The sequence below is a fragment of the Herpailurus yagouaroundi genome, unplaced genomic scaffold, assembly GCF_014898765.1.
Source record: "Herpailurus yagouaroundi ecotype Mexico unplaced genomic scaffold, PumYag 220, whole genome shotgun sequence".
Lineage (NCBI taxonomy): Eukaryota > Metazoa > Chordata > Mammalia > Carnivora > Felidae > Herpailurus > Herpailurus yagouaroundi.
In genome coordinates, this window is record NW_024412451.1 from 7,826,622 (window position 1) to 7,842,306 (window position 15,685).

The window sequence follows — 15,685 nt, forward strand, 5'->3', positions numbered from 1 at the left end:
TTACTCTCTACACCAAAAGAAAAATGAACAAAACCAAAAATAAGTGGGACTACATCAAACTAAAAAGTGTCTGCACAGCAAAGGAAACACTTTTTCAACAAAAAGGCAACCTACTGAATGAGAGAAATATTAGCATATCATGTATCTGATAAGGGGCTAATGGTCCAAACATAGCCAAAAAAAAAGCTCAAATGATCCAATTTAAGAAATGGGCAGAATATCTGAATAGACACTTCCCAAAGACCTAGAGATGACTATCAGGACCATAAAAAGATACTCAACATCAGTCATCATCAGGGAAATGCAAGTCAAAACCACAGTGAGCTATCACTTCACACCTATTACAATGGCAGTTATCAAAGACAAGAAATAACCAGTGTTGGTGACAAGGTGGACAATTTGTGCACTGTTGGTGTGAGCCAAAATTGGTGCATCCAGGAGAACTACTATGTGATCCACCAATTCTGAGTATTTATCTGAAGAAAACAAAAATACTAACTTAAAAAGACAGAAGTGTTCTGATATTCACTGTGGTGCTATTTACAATAGCTGAGATACAGAAACAGTCCAAATGTCCATTGACGGGTGAAAGAATAAAGATGCATATATGCAACAAAATATTACACAGCCATAAAAAAGAACAGAATTTTGCCATTTGTGACAACATGGATGGATCCTGAGGACATTACGCTATAAAGAAGAAGTCAAAGACCAATACAGTATGATTTCTCTTGTATGTGGAGTCTAAAAAAATCAAAACAACCCCTTTTAGATACAGAGAACATATTTGTGATTGCTAAAGACAGGAAGTTGAGGACAGTGGCAGAAATGGGTGAAAGTAATTAAAATGTTAAAAAAAAAAAAAACAAAAACAAACAAAAGAGGGATGCCTGGCTGGCTCTGTCTGTAGAGCATGCAACCCTTGACCTGGGGGCTGTGAGTTCAAACCCATGCTGGATGCAGAGATTACTTAAAATCGAAACTTGCTGCTGCCTCTTGAGTGCTTAAAGCAACCAAAACCAAAGCCAACAAAACAAAAACCACAATCCAAAATTTATCAATATGTTGACTTTGCATATACCAGGAATGCAATAAACATCTGTGGAATGATACATGTTTTTCCTGTAGAAAAGCTAACTAGAGATGTCAGTAAGCTGTGCTATATTTCAACTACATCTACTTTTGGATTTTCACTTTTTGGAATTATCCACATCATGACTTCCTCCTAATTAATGCACAATGGCCCGACCCTAAGAAGCCAGGATGGTCCAGGAAAGAAAGACATAAACTTTAGCTCTACTTTATTAGACAGATACTACATTTTGTTTGTCTCCTGAGAAGTTCTCCCAGGGAAACAAAATGGAAATGGAAAGTGAACAGGTCCTGGGGTCTGCACTATAGAGGCCTCACCTCTGACCTGTATGGAATGAGAACCAAGAGGGATCAGGGAAAAGACTCCTTAGGGACAGCCATCCCAGTTCCTCTCAAACCACAGCACCAGTATGGTCAGAGGGGCCAGGTAACAGTGTTGTAGGTCATAACAGTGGGAGTTTAGACATGTACACATTTGATATATACATTTGAATAACAAAGAGAAGTGTGTGTGGGTGAGGAAGGATTTCCTTTGAAAGCTCACAAGAAATAAACTTGTATTTTTCCACAAATCGTTCCCAAAAAGCATTTACTGGAGCAGCTTACTCTCTGTGCACCTGAGCTCTGACTTGTGCTCATACCCCAACACATTCCCACCCGTCTGGATGTTCCCCTATCTTCACTTCACTTTCCACAGTCCAGCGCTCTTTCCCTTCTTCCAAAATGGAGATGATATTCAGCTCAAGAAGAGATTTCCGTTTATAATGAAAAACAGAACATGATCTGCTTTGCTCTTCCAGAGCACATTCCCAGCTCTTTGTTCAGCAAACAAGGACGAACATTCAGTATATGTGGGTGTAGAAACATATTTCAAAACTTAGTCAACTACCTACCTAAATGCTTAATGGGTATTTTAGGTATGCAGAGATCTGGTTCTCTTGCAAGAACTACTAAACCAAAAGCACAAGGGTAAGACCACAGAATCAGATATTTTAAAAAATTCGCCATAAGGTTTCCTTTTTTTCCCCAACTTCATTGTCTCTGAGCCATATCTTTAAAGATGTCCGTGAAATTTGACTTTACTAAGAATTTTCTGGGTTTAAATTTTTTTTAATGTTTTTTATTTTTTAGAGAGACAGAGAGAGAGAGAGAGAAGGCATGGGCAGGGGAGGGGCAGAAAGACAGAGAGGGAGACACAGAATCTGAAACAGGCTCTAGGCTCTGAGCTGGCAGCACAGAACTCGATGCAGGGCTCAAACCTGGGAACAGTGAGATCATGACCTGAGCTGAAGTCAGACACTTAACTGAGTGAGCCATCCAGGTGCTCCAAGAATTTAAGGGTTTTAAATCCTATTCCCGACTCCCAGATTTTTATTTAAATTCTAGTTAGTTAACATGTGTAATACTGGTTTCAGGAGCAGAATTTCATGATTCATCACTTACGTATAACACCCAATGTTCCTTATCAACAGTTCCCTCCCTTAAGGTTTTCTGACTGCTAATGTTCTGCAACTACCTAAATAAGCAGGAATGCAGAACTTCTGAAGAAAAGGGAAGTTAGAGTCCATTTGCTACATTATGAACCTTTCCATTCTCAATAAAAACAGCTGCAATCATTCTCTTAAGAATAGGGATTTGAAACTCCTATGATCACGTCAGGGGCTCTCAATAGAAAATGCAAAGACAGGGGCGCCTGGGTGGCGCAGTCGGTTAAGCGTCCGACTTCAGCCAGGTCACGATCTCACGGTCCGTGAGTTTGAGCCCCGCGTCGGGCTCTGGGCTGATGGCTCAGAGCCTGGAGCCTGTTTCCGATTCTGTGTCTCCCTCTCTCTCTGCCCCTCCCCCGTTCATGCCCTGTCTCTCTCTGTCCCAAAAATAAATAAACGTTGAAAAAAAAAATGAAAAAAAAAAAGAAAATGCAAAGACATAAAAAGTTAATTACCAACTTCTGGAGAGAAGTTATCCTCACCCAGGGAGACCAGGTTCCTGTAGTTCTCCAGCATCACGTCCCTGTACAAGGCCCTCTGAGCAGGGTCCAGACACTCCCACTCCTCCTGAGAGAACTCTATGGCCACATCCCTGAATGTTAACCATCCCTGAAATAAAAACACATTTCACCAAGTAGACAGACACAAAATTAGAGAAGCAGAGACGTGTAAAGACCGACTTGGCTGGAGTGAGTGCCCTTTGATCCGTGCGAGATAATTTTGAAGAGCTACAATTAACATAAAATTAGCCATTTTAAAGTACTATTTTGCCATTTTAAAGTACCACTTTGTGGCATTTAGTGAATTCACAGTGTTGCACAAACATCACCTGTCTAGATCAAAAACATTTTTATCATCCCCAAACGAAATCCTTTACCCATTAACAGGTGCTTCCTATTCCCCAGTCCCTGGCAACCACTAATGCTTTGTCTCTATGGATTTACCGATTTTGGGTCTTTTCATGTAAGTGGAATGATATAAAAAATGTGACTGTTTGCATCTGCCTTCTTTCATGTAGAATAATGTTTAGGGTTCATCCATAATATAGTATGTATCAGTGGAACATTTCCTTTCCTCTGCCTGTGGAGTATTCCATAGGACTGACCATATTCACTCAACTACTGATGGGCATTTGGTTGTTACCACATTTGGCTGATGTTAATAAGTTGCTATGAACTTTCAAGTGCAGTAAGTTTGGATATCTGTTTTCAATTCTTTGGGATATACACCTAGGAGTGGAATTACTGGGTCACATGGTTTAATACTTTGAGAATTGGCCACACTCTTTCCACAGCAGCTGCAATAATTTAACAGCAATGTGCTGTGATTCTAATTTCTCCACATCTTTACCAACGTTTATTTTTTGTTGTTGTTGTTTTACAACAGGCATCCTAGTGGGTGTGAAATGAAACTCATTTGGTTTTGACTTTGCATCTTACTAATGACTACTTTCATTGAACACCTCTTCTTGTGCTTGTTTCATTTGTATATCTTCTATGGAGAAACGTCTATTAAAATACTTTCATTATTTTACAAATTGGGCTCTTTGTATTTTGGTTGTTGAGTTGTAGAAGTTCTTCATATATTTCTAGGTTCTGCACCCTTACTAGATTTGTGATTTGCAATTATTTCCTCCCTTTTGGTAGACTGTTTCACTTATGTGATAATGTCCTTCAGCGCACAGACATGATTGTGATGATGACCTATTTATCTACTTAGTCATTTTCTCTTTTGCTTTTGGTATCATATATAAAAATCCACTGCCAACCCTAAGGTCATGAAGATTTACCTCTATGTTTTCATTTCGGGGCTTGAACTCACGGACCGTGAGATCATGACCTGAGCTGAACTCGGACACTTAACCGATTGAGCCACCAGGCGCCCAGAGCTCCAGAATTTCTATTCCATCCCTTTATTTTAATTTCTCTTTACTGATATTTTCTATTTGTTGAAACGTTGTTCTCCTACCTCTTAGTTCTCTTCCACATTTCCCTTTAGCTGAGGATGTTCAAGACAGTTGATTTAAAATCTTTACTAAGTGGAATGCCTGTGACTCCTCAGAAAGACCATCATTAACCTGGTAATCATGCTTAAGATGTACAATCTTAAAATATCCTTAGATATCTGCAGTTTAGTTGGCCTGCTCAGAAACGGTTACCATGGCATTCTTCAAAACAGTAAGAGATTGTAAAGGACCCGTGTATCTTCATTTAGAGAATGTTCCAATGAGGGTCTAAAAAAGCGGTTACCTCTATGTTCACTAACAAGAAAATAATTTGAAGACATGTGGTATGTAAATATTTCAATTTGCAGAATAAAATATCAGGATAAAACATTTACTGAAAAATATTTTCTAAATCACATTACAATATATAAATCCACTTTTACAAGATTTGCAATAAAGAGAACATCCGTTGCCAATGAAGACAATCAGTGATGGTGGAAGATATGACAGGGAAGGGGATATTTTACTACTGAGTTTCTAAACTGCATCACTGTACGGAACTGAAACCAAAAAAACATATACACTAGAGGGGTTTATACCAACAACAAAAAAAAAACACTTAAAAATAATTTGCAAAATGAAATTGAGCAACATCCTCTCTGATGACAGAAAGTTCTGCTATGTCTGGTTAAATTATAAACATTTTTATCTAAAAGATCTGTGGCATAAGGGTTCCTAAAAGAACACCATGGTCTTTATGAGATGGATGTGCTATAAATAATTTAAAAAACATTTACTGTTAAACAAATTTGTTGAGTCTACAGTTTAAATCTATGTTAACAAAACAAAACACCCTCTCTATTCCTTATTCCTAGTTTGAACTTCCCATTCTAGTCCAAAGTACTTACATTTTGGAGTCAGAAGCACACTGACTCCCTTGTTTAACATCAAAAGGCATTTGTAGAAACAAAGGAAATTTCCCCCATCAGTCTTATTTTCCAGGGTTTCTCAGGTACTTGTGCACATTAATACATCACTTACGTATATAATCTCTTTAATTTTGGTTTATATGACCTGAAAGGGCATCCAGAAGGGGTCTCTGAAGAATCCTTACTACCCAAACTCATGGACACCACAGAGCCCACTCCCCATCTCCAGTCCTTGCCTGCATAGAAAGTCCTTTACAGCATGACCACCTAAAAGGGGCATCTTCCCAAGTTCCACGTCACTGGGTCACAGCGAGATGGAATCCGAATGGAGATGAGAGAAGGCCCTGGGTGTGAGTAACTCAGAGGCCTAATACCTCTGAGACAGAGAATATTAACAAGTCCAAAATGTAACATTTTAGGAAAAAGAACAATCAACAAAATTATGACTTTTACCTGGAAAAGAGTCATTCCTCCTTTTTTCCCTCTTCTGGTCTTCTCTCTCAGGTAAGTTTATACTGTATGACAAAAAGTATGCTGTTTAATGTTTAGAATCAACATAACCCCTTCCTCTACCACAATATACATTTGGTGAGAGTTGTAACGTAGGAGAAAGACAGTCCTTTGCTGCCCATTGCAACAGGAGGCATGCAGGGATAATAAAGTCCTATATAAGTTCCAACAAGTGTATTTTTCACCCATTTCTTCAGGAAGCCCTCCCCTGCTCAAATACACTCCACTGCAACTACACTGTCCTCTGTCTGTCTGGCACTTGACCAAAAGGAATTGCCTCACTCAAGTTCTGGGCTCCTCCCAGCATACAATGACTGGTTGACACAGGGCATAAAAGCCTGTCCATTCCATTAATTTGGAACAACACTTAAGGGCCACCCCAGCTCCAGAATGCCCTGGTAACTACACTCTGAGTTTAGATCTTTGTCCTGATGGTGATGGGAAGCTGTAAGAGGGTTTAATGTCAAGAGATGACACAATCAAATTTTTAAGCTTTAGCTAGGATACACAGAGAGGGTGGGGCTGACAGAAGCAAGACTCTGTCTCTGAGACTATGCTCCTGCCTCTTTCTTAGTGGTTTTCATTATTTTTGGAACTGGGTCACATTGAAACTCTAATGATAACTGCACACACTCTCCCAAAAAACTGCCAAACACACACCCAATTTTGAAAATCATTCCAAGCATCTTATTAGCTCAGGTTCAGAATTCTTGGTCTATTGTCTCATGTTAAAGGTGAGTAAAATGGGGGTCAGAGGGGGAAATTATTTATGAAGTTACCCTTAGCAAGTCTGAGTTGGGTGAGCAGAACTGGGTATAAGTAAATTCTGAGATGGTGGCCTTGACATGTTTAAGTGCAAAGGGCTTGTCCTAATTCCAGATCATAACCTTTCACATTCCTGAAACAAGAGAAGCTTCTCTTTCATGGGTGTAATCAAACCCAAGCATTTAAGTCCTCTTTTCCAGAAAACCTATATGAAATTACAAATAGTTACAAGTCCTGGAAAACATGAAAATGGGTCACCTGTGGGGATGAGGACTGAGCAATCTCCATATTATGAACAGACGGGCGCTGCTGGAACAAAGTTGCACATTAATCCAGACCACCTTTCAACATGTGTACAGAAAAGACAAAGGGGGGATGCCTGCGTGGCTCAGTCAGTTAAGCGACCAACTTTGGCTCGGGTCACTATCTCGTGGATCATGACTTCGAGACTCGCGTTGGGCTCAGTGCTGACAGCTTAGAGCCTGGAACCTGCCTTGGATTCTGTCCTCCCTCTCTCTCTGCACCTCCCCCACCCACACTCTGTATGTGTGTCTCTCTTTCTCTCTCTCTCTCGCAAAAATAAACATTTAAAAAATGTTTTTTTAAAGAAAAAGAAAAAGAAAAGACAAAGGGGACTTGAGGGGCACATCTACCTAGTTGGAGACTTCAGCTCAGAACTAGGAAATTTAAAAGATGACTTAAGGGAAGAAGAGAACTGTTGAATAGTAAATTAACTGGCTGAAATAGCTTTGAGTGTTAAAGGATTATCAACATCCTTAACGGATGTGTGATTAAATACTATAAAGTTATTTGCCAGACATCCAAAAATACTTCCAATATATGACAGAGTAGAAAGCATGTAAAACTCATAATCTGAACGATAAAATTAAGAGGTAAAATAATCTGGAAATTAAAAAGCTATCCAATGGATTATGATTAAAGAGGATACATCAAATTTAGAAAAGAATGCCATGAGCCATAAAAAAAAGGGGGAGAGAAACAGTACTGTTAATGATGGCCACTGTAAAAAGCACCATGTGGTTACAGAAAGTCTTCCCCCACTGACTGACTGAGCTAGGCCTCTGCCCTCTAGATGAGTAGGGGTTGCAAATGGCACGATCTTCTGATGCAATACTTAGAAAGTGCAGAGGCCTCAAACGCCAGGTGTCACAACTCGCAATCTCTCCTGCATAACTGGAACAATTCACCACATTTTAGATTAATGAGGTCATAGGGCCACAAATCAGTACGTCACAACGTAACATCCCATACCCAGTCAATTCAGTGTTCACCTGGGTTTGGGTCCTGTGCTTTGTCTGAGACCACCATGTGTTTTGTTCTCTGTGTAAGTCTCTCTGTGTCCTTGTTTCTCCGCAGTCTTTTTGTCCATTTCCGTTTCCCTCCCTCGCTATGCCTCCTTCAACCGTGTGACCCCACTCTGTTGCAGCCTCTGTTTCAATCCCCGCCGTTCTTCCCACACTTTCCGACTCCGCAGATTTCTGCGTCTTTCCCCGCCATCTCTGCCCCCACTCTGCCCTCCCTGCGGCGGGGCGAAGGGCCTGCAGCCACCTCCTTAGTGACGACTGTGCTCGACGCGGTTGGGGGTGGGGGGTGGGGGCCGGGGGGAGACTCGGGAGTCAGAGAAAGGTTCTGAGCAGGAAAACGACCGGCAAGGCGACTGGGGTGTGTAAGGGCCAAAAGCTGAAAGGCTGGGCCCCAACGGGCCTCAGAGAGATTTTAACCGGAAACGAACGCAGACGCCCGTGACCCGCACCGACTGACTGGGCTCGGAACGTCTTATGGCCACGCCGCGAGAGGCGAAAGGGACGAACTCCCAGCGCGAACGACGAGTGGGTTCAAGGATTCTACCTTGCCAGGCGACCCCCGAAACCTGGCTGTGAGGAGGGGCCTGAGGAGCGCGAGCCCTGGAACCAACCAGCAAAACGCGAGACTCACTCACCCGAGCGCGCCCCTTCTCTGCTCGATCCGCTTCCGGGTTTGCGGGAAAGCGCTCTTGCGCGTGCGCGGCGGGGCGGGGCCGAGGCGGGTCGAGGGCGTGGCATGTGGGGCGGGCTCGAGGCGCGCTGGATCCCGCCCCGCAGGCCATCCTCCTTCGGGTTTCTGCCCGTGCGTCCTTCCTGCCCGGCTGGTTCGCGTCCTGCTTTGGGATTCCTTACAATCCCCCTGGTGTCGTTTGGAGCCAGGCTGGGTACAACCTTAGGGGAAGGGTGGGCCGCTTCTGTTGGGAGCGACTGTGTTTGACAAGTTGAGCCCGGTGCGCAGGGAAACATTTGTAACGAGTGGTGGAGACGCACGCCAGTGAGGGAGGCGGAACAGCGCGGGGACCTGGGATCGGGGATCCTCGTGGGGCGAATGAGACCCACCTGACAACTCGTTGTTTAATGTACCAAAATCCGGGGTGGTCAGTGTGGGTGATGGACGCTAGAATGAGACATGCAAAACTCTTCTGTGAGGGTGAGCCTCAGTGGCTCAGTAGGTTAAGCCTCTACTTGGCTCAGCTCATGATCCCCGGGTTGTGGGGTCAAGCCCACCATTGGACTCTGTGCTGACATCTCAGGGTCTGGAGCCTACCTCGGATCTGTATCTCCCTCTCTCTCTGCCCCTACCCTGCTCGCACTCTGTCTCACTCTCTCTCAAAAATAAAATAAACATAAAAAAAAAAACAAAAAAACCACCCCACAACTGTTCTGTGGGGAATGTGCAGCTTGGTATTAATTGAGCTTTTCACTGAATTGTCACTTCTGCTCCCCATTCGCTGAACTGCGTTCCCTGGCGTTCCCCTCCAGGCCCTGGGCTGTGGGGACGGAGGGCTGGCACGGTGCTTTAAAAGAACAAACATTTCTGCCTCTATGGGTGTGCATTAATTTCTCTCTCTCTTTAAATTTGATATTCGAATCCACGCCTCTCGAGATGAATTATAAATCCAAACGCCTTTGAGATCTACCATATGACACCTATATTTTGCTTAAGCCATTAATTACTAAATATCACTGCAATTCCAATTTTAAGGATCCTTGTTCTCAGTTATTTTGGACAACTATTTTCACTTGAAAATTAAAATTTTTAAAAACGTTTATTTATACTGAGAGAGAGAGCAAGGAAGAGAACGCAAGCAAGGGAGAGGCAGACAGAGGATCTCAACCAGGCTCTGAGCAGAGCCCCGGCCCCTACTGGGGCTGGATCTCACAAACTCTGAGATCCTGACATGAGCCACAACCCAGAGTCCGAGGTTTAACCAACTGAGCCACACAGGTGCCCCCAAAATTCAATATTTTAACTGATCTTTTTGTTTTCTGTTTCTGAATGCTTGGTACCAAAGGCAGATAACGTAGCTTCTAAAAGGTGTACTCTTTCAGAGATATTTAACTTTTCCTAGTAGTGACGAAATACTGGTTTTGAAATAATTCCAGAGACATGTGATAAGGATATCTATTCTATATGTGAATAATACAAGCAAATTGTAAAACTAGGTTTTCACATTTTCAGTAGTATCATATCCACTCTTAATAATGTCTAATAGGAAATATGCAAGTTAATAGCTCCTCTTCTGTTTCCTGTGGAAATTCTGAAGGAGGTGATGGCTGCATTTGCTTTTCACATCCTCTCTATTATGTGACTGCCCCCTCCAGTGCTTAAATCTCTGCAAGGAGTGAATGAACACATGACTACACATTCTTTAACAGTTTACAATAGTTTATAGGTATCTTGTCATTTTAGACGGTTGTGTATTCCTTCTGCAGCGTGCAGAGATGACCCTGGACACAGTAAGGTCAGGGCTCCAGAGAACAAAAGGGCTGATTGTTAAAAAACCATGGGGTGATTAGGACAGAGGGGTTCAGCACCCACCAACAGGGATTTTCAGAAAGAGCCAAATGAAATGAAAAGGTGGAAGAGAGAGCTTAAAATGATACAAAGGTGCTTACCAAGACAAGCATGCCTTGGGTAACCCTCACTTCCAGGGAAATTCTGGAGATGTTGTTCCTGTGAATGTGCTGGACCACTGTTTATATCTTAAGAGCTTGAAAACTATGGAGATGCTGGCCCAGATCATGAATCCTAAATGGCCGACAGGAAGGAAGTTAAAAGTAAGGCAAATGGTGATTGTGTGATCTTGTTATTCAGCAACCCCAGTCAAACTTCTTTGTGATGTTTCCACTGTTCATTCTCAGTCACAAGAAGAGAGAAAGTGGTATTTACCCGCACAGTTAGGATCCAGCCGCTGATTGTTAGAGAGGCGCGTAGAGCTTTTATTTTAAGTTCTAACATCTTGGAGTTTCTGGGACCATCGTGATGTTCTGGAAGACACTCAAGAAGCAGGTGGAACCAATAGATACACCACTGGCAACTCTGAACATACAAAACAATATGCATCAAAACTCATTGAGGACGTTTTTCAACCCAAATCTGTTGCTGAGGGACTTCTTTAAAGATGATGAACCAGGAGCGCCTGGGTGGCTCAGTTGGTTGGGCGTCCGACTTCACCTCAGGTCATGATCTCCCACTCTGTGAATTCGAGCCCCTCCTTCACTTCAGGTCATGATCTCCCACTCCGTGAGTTCGAGCCCTGCATCAGGCTCTGCTGACAGCTCAGAGCCTGGAGCCTTCTTTGGATTCTGTGTCTCCCTCTCTCTCTGCCCCTCCCCTGCTCATGCTCTGTCCCTCTCTGTCTCAAAAAAAAATAAAAACATTTAAAAAAATTTTTTTTAAAAGACAATTAACCAGAGGTTGGGCACAGTCAGGTGCTTGAGAAGCAGGTCTTAGGAAGGAATTTGACCATTTTTAATTATTTTTTACCATATAGACTTCTCTTTTGACCTTTACCCCGCTGTAGGATGTGAAGAATAAGACCATTTATTATCATTTTGATTGGAATTCTCATTTCCCAAATACCAAGCATTAATGATGTTATCCCTACTACAGTGTTTGCTGGTTATTAAGTTTTCTTATGCACTTTGGCATACTTGTGAATTTTTAACGTCACTGATGTAATAGTCTGTTCATAAATAAACATATCATAAAAATAACGATACTCATTTTGGTGTTCTTTTCTTTACAGTTTTTGTGGCTATTCTTATTTGTTCTTTATTCTGTAAGATCTTTGCAGTAACATTGCTAGTTCAAAACACTAACTGAGGGTATCTATGTCAGGATCGAATTAAACTCATAAAATAGATGAAGAACTCATCTTTTTATAATATTGAGTTTTTCTACCCAAGGACATGATGTAAATTTACATTCATTTATTTCTACTTTCATATATTACAGGAATGTTTTATTGGTTCCCCCATATAGGTTTTACACATTTTTGTTAGATTCATTCCTAGTTAATTTCATATTTTAAAGCCATTTATTTATTTAGAGAGAGTGCAAAGGCAGGGGAGAGGGGCAGACAGAGAAAGAGAGAGAATTCCAAGCAAGCTCCATGCTCAGCAAGGCGGGATCCCACAACCCTGGGATCACTACCTGAGCTGAAATCAAGAGTCAGGCGCTCAACTGACTGAGCCGCCCACGTGTCCCTATTTCATTTTCTGTTACATTTTTTCATTAAACGTTTATTTATTTATTTTTGAGAGAGTGCACACAAGTGGGGGAGGGGCAGAGAGAGAGAGGGAGACACAGAATCCAAAGCAGGCTCCGGGCTCTGAGCTGTCAGCAGAGCCCCCCTCGGGGCTTGAACCCAGGAATCTTGAGACCACGACCTGAGCTGAAGTCGGATGCTCAACCAACTGAGCTACCCATGCGACCCCATTTTACTTTTGCAATTGCAGGCCCTGCTACTATAACTTGTAAATGATTATTTGTCATACATAGGCCATTGTATAAAAATATCCTATGTACAGGGGCGCCTGGGTGGCTCAGGCGGTGGAGCTTGCACCTCTTGATCACAGAATCGTGAGATTAAGCCCCATGTTGGGTGTAGAGATTACTTAAAAAGAAAATCTTCAAAAAAATAGCCTATGTACAAAAAGCCTATTGTTTTTGTATATCGGTATTATATCCTATTATCTTGCTGAATTGTTTCTCATGGTGAATTTTCTATTGTGTTTCTAGAGGTATGCTTGTATCATCTGCAAACATAGTTCTACATCTTTGTTTCTAATTCCTCTGCCATTTTAAATTGCCCTGGCTAAAATTATGGAAAGAGCCTAAATGTCCATCAACTGATGAATGGATACAGAAGATGTGGTTTATATATACAATGGAATACTACTTGGCAACGAGAAAGAATGAAATCCTGCCATTTGCAGCAACGTGGATGGAACCGGAAGGTATTATGTTGAGTGAAATAAGTCAGTCACAGAAAGACAGATGTCGTATGTTTTCACTCATGTGTGGATTTTGAGAGACTTAACAGAAGACCACGGGGGAAGAGAAGGGGGTAAAATAATAGTTACAAACGGAGGGGGAGGGAAGCAAACCATAAAAGACTCTTAAATACAGAGAACAAACTGAGGGGATGGGGCGAGGGGGAAATGGGTGATGGGCATGGAGAAGGGCATTTGCTGGGATGAGCACCGGGTGTTATATGTAAGCAATGAACCAGGGGAATCTACCCCAAAACCCAAGAGCACACTTTACACACTATGTTAGCCAAATTTGACAATAAACTATATTTAAAAATAATAATAATAATAATAATAATAAATAATAATAAAAATATAAATACACGCATACATCAATTGCCCTAGCTAAACCTCTAATATAATGATAAATGAATACAATGGGTGATCATGTACTTTTTTTACTGTGGTTTTCCTGGCCTTAGTGGACTATCTCTAGGGCTTCCCTAAGAGCAAGAACAGGACTTCGTTTTACCAAGTTGGAAAGATCCTAAAGAAATTCCTAATTTTGAGTATTTTGATTCCACATTCTTCCATGTTGAATTCTTCCAAATAATATTTTTGTAACTATGAGTAAGTTTCTTGATTTATCTTCACAAATATGATGAACTTATATTAATGAATTTCCTAATAGTGAATCGTTCTTGAATTCCAGACATAAATTTCACTTGGTCATCATATTTTTAGATTATTTTCAGGGGTTTTGCCTATATTTATTTTACATGGTACCATACCTAAGCAGACGTGAGATCTTTCTGTGGCAGTCTTTTGGGTACCAACTTTAGGATGCTTTAGTATCAGAATTTTATTTGACATAAAAAGATAATTTGGAAATTTTATTTCTTCTCTGATGCTCTTGAATTGAGTAAGTAGCATTAGCTTATCTGCTATTTAAAAGAATGGACGAATCTGGGTGCTTTTATTTGTGAGGGACTCTGATAAATGTCTTCCTTTTCTCTATGAATATTAGTCTGTTTGGACTCTTTATCTTACTGAAATCAATTTTGATAAAATGTATCATCCTAGAGGGGTGCCTGAGTGGCTGAGTCCGTTTAGCGACCCACTTCAGCTCAGGTCATGATCTCATGATTTGTGGGCTCGAGCCCCATGTCAGGCTCTGTGCTGACAACTCAGAGCCTGGAGCCTACTTTGGATTCTGTGTCTCCCTCTCTCTCTCTCTCTGCCTGCTCCCTGCTCACACTCTGTTTCTCTCTCAAAAATGAATAAGCATTAAAAAAATTTTTTTAAACGTATAGTCCTAAAAAATGTCCATTTTTATATAGGCTTTCTAGTTAATTTGTTTTGAGTTGGGGAAGTGGGACAAATATTTTTAAATCTCACATATTGACATCATGTTCTTTATTTGCATTTATTGAAGATTTAAAATGTACTGCAGATATTGAAGAATTTTTAAATAGAAAAATCCTTCTTGACTCATTTGTAGGATTCTTTCTCTCTGCCCATAAGTTTTAAATGCTGGTGGTACTTAGGTGTGAGGAGTAACAAAGAATTAGACTGGGGTAAAAGAAATTCTCAGGGAAGCACAAAATCCAATGAGGCACGTGTGCTTCTTGGCTGGTCTTTCATGGCTCAGACCTCGGCATTTCCTCCTTCCATGGGACACCCTGTCTGCTTGCAGGAATAATGGAAAAGGAAGAGTCACTCTCAAACACTCCAACGATCCCTTTGGATACGCTCACTAGAAACTTCTAATAGACCCTGGTAATTAAAGAGTTTTTCAGAACCGTTCTCAGTTCCCCAAGTGTCAAATTATCATTGTCACTACAGCTGACATGATGACGGCAATTCTTTGGGGAGGTGAGGTCTCAGAATCACTAACCTGTATCTCAGGGTTTGGCTTCCTCCCTCCCACACATACTTTGCCTGCCACTTTACACCCAGCCTCCAGTCCTGGCAGCAGGAAGGAGTCTGTGAGAATCTTCTAGTTTAGTGTGAGCACAGTCTCTAAGGTTGGGAGATGCAGCAGGAATCTGGGTAGGCGAGCATGTCTGGGAAAAGAATCTTCTGGCACAGGCTGAGCTTGTGAGAGAGACTGCTCAATCAGTGCATGACTGCTGCTAACATAATTTAACAAAATCTTCATTGACAGGGTTCTTCATGTTTGATCCAAGTGCGCTCAGAGTCTGAATTTTAAGATACTTCAAGATTATAATTTCAGGGGGCGCCTGGGTAGCTCAGTCAAGCTTCCAACTCTCGATCCCAGCTCAGGTCTAGATCTCAGGGTCATGAGTTCAAGCCCCGCACTGGGCACGAACAGTCTACTTAAAAAAAAAAAAAAAAAAAAGATTATACTTTAGGAACTTATCTGCTATTCAATCCCATGAGCAAGAGTCACAGAGATATTTTCAGGAGCAATATTGTGAGCCCTGTGAAGGCATGTGCATGTGATAATGAATCTGATGGAACTAATTGAAATACCTGATTCTCAGCAGAAACAGTGTGACTGAATGGGAAGTGCTGAAAATTATTCTTCTATAACTTGAGTTTTGTGTGCTTAATGCAGACAGTGTGTCTCTCCTGAAAATCTCTGTGGACTATTGATCTGCAAGACAATTCTCTTGCCTGAAATTAGGA

The 15,685-nt window shown here is 41.5% G+C and overlaps 1 protein-coding gene across 6 annotated transcripts in view; it reads right to left on the reverse strand.

The window, feature by feature from the left end:
• Nucleotides 1-8,731, reverse strand: part of LOC121019008 (zinc finger protein 677-like) — an 85,163-nt gene extending 76,432 nt beyond the window's left edge. For 5 of the 6 annotated variants that reach the window (XR_005785375.1, XM_040458192.1, XM_040458189.1 and 2 more), the window contains exons 1-3: nt 8,689-8,731; nt 5,907-5,968; nt 3,035-3,188 (exon numbers count right to left, since the gene is read on the reverse strand). Coding sequence is in view for 5 of the 6 variants with exons in the window: in XM_040458192.1 (XP_040314126.1) it covers nt 3,035-3,188; nt 5,907-5,921 (169 nt within the window). In the remaining variant the exon portion in view is untranslated. The other variant, XM_040458190.1, reaches the window with a different exon arrangement.
• Between the last annotated feature and the right edge of the window lie 6,954 nt (nt 8,732-15,685).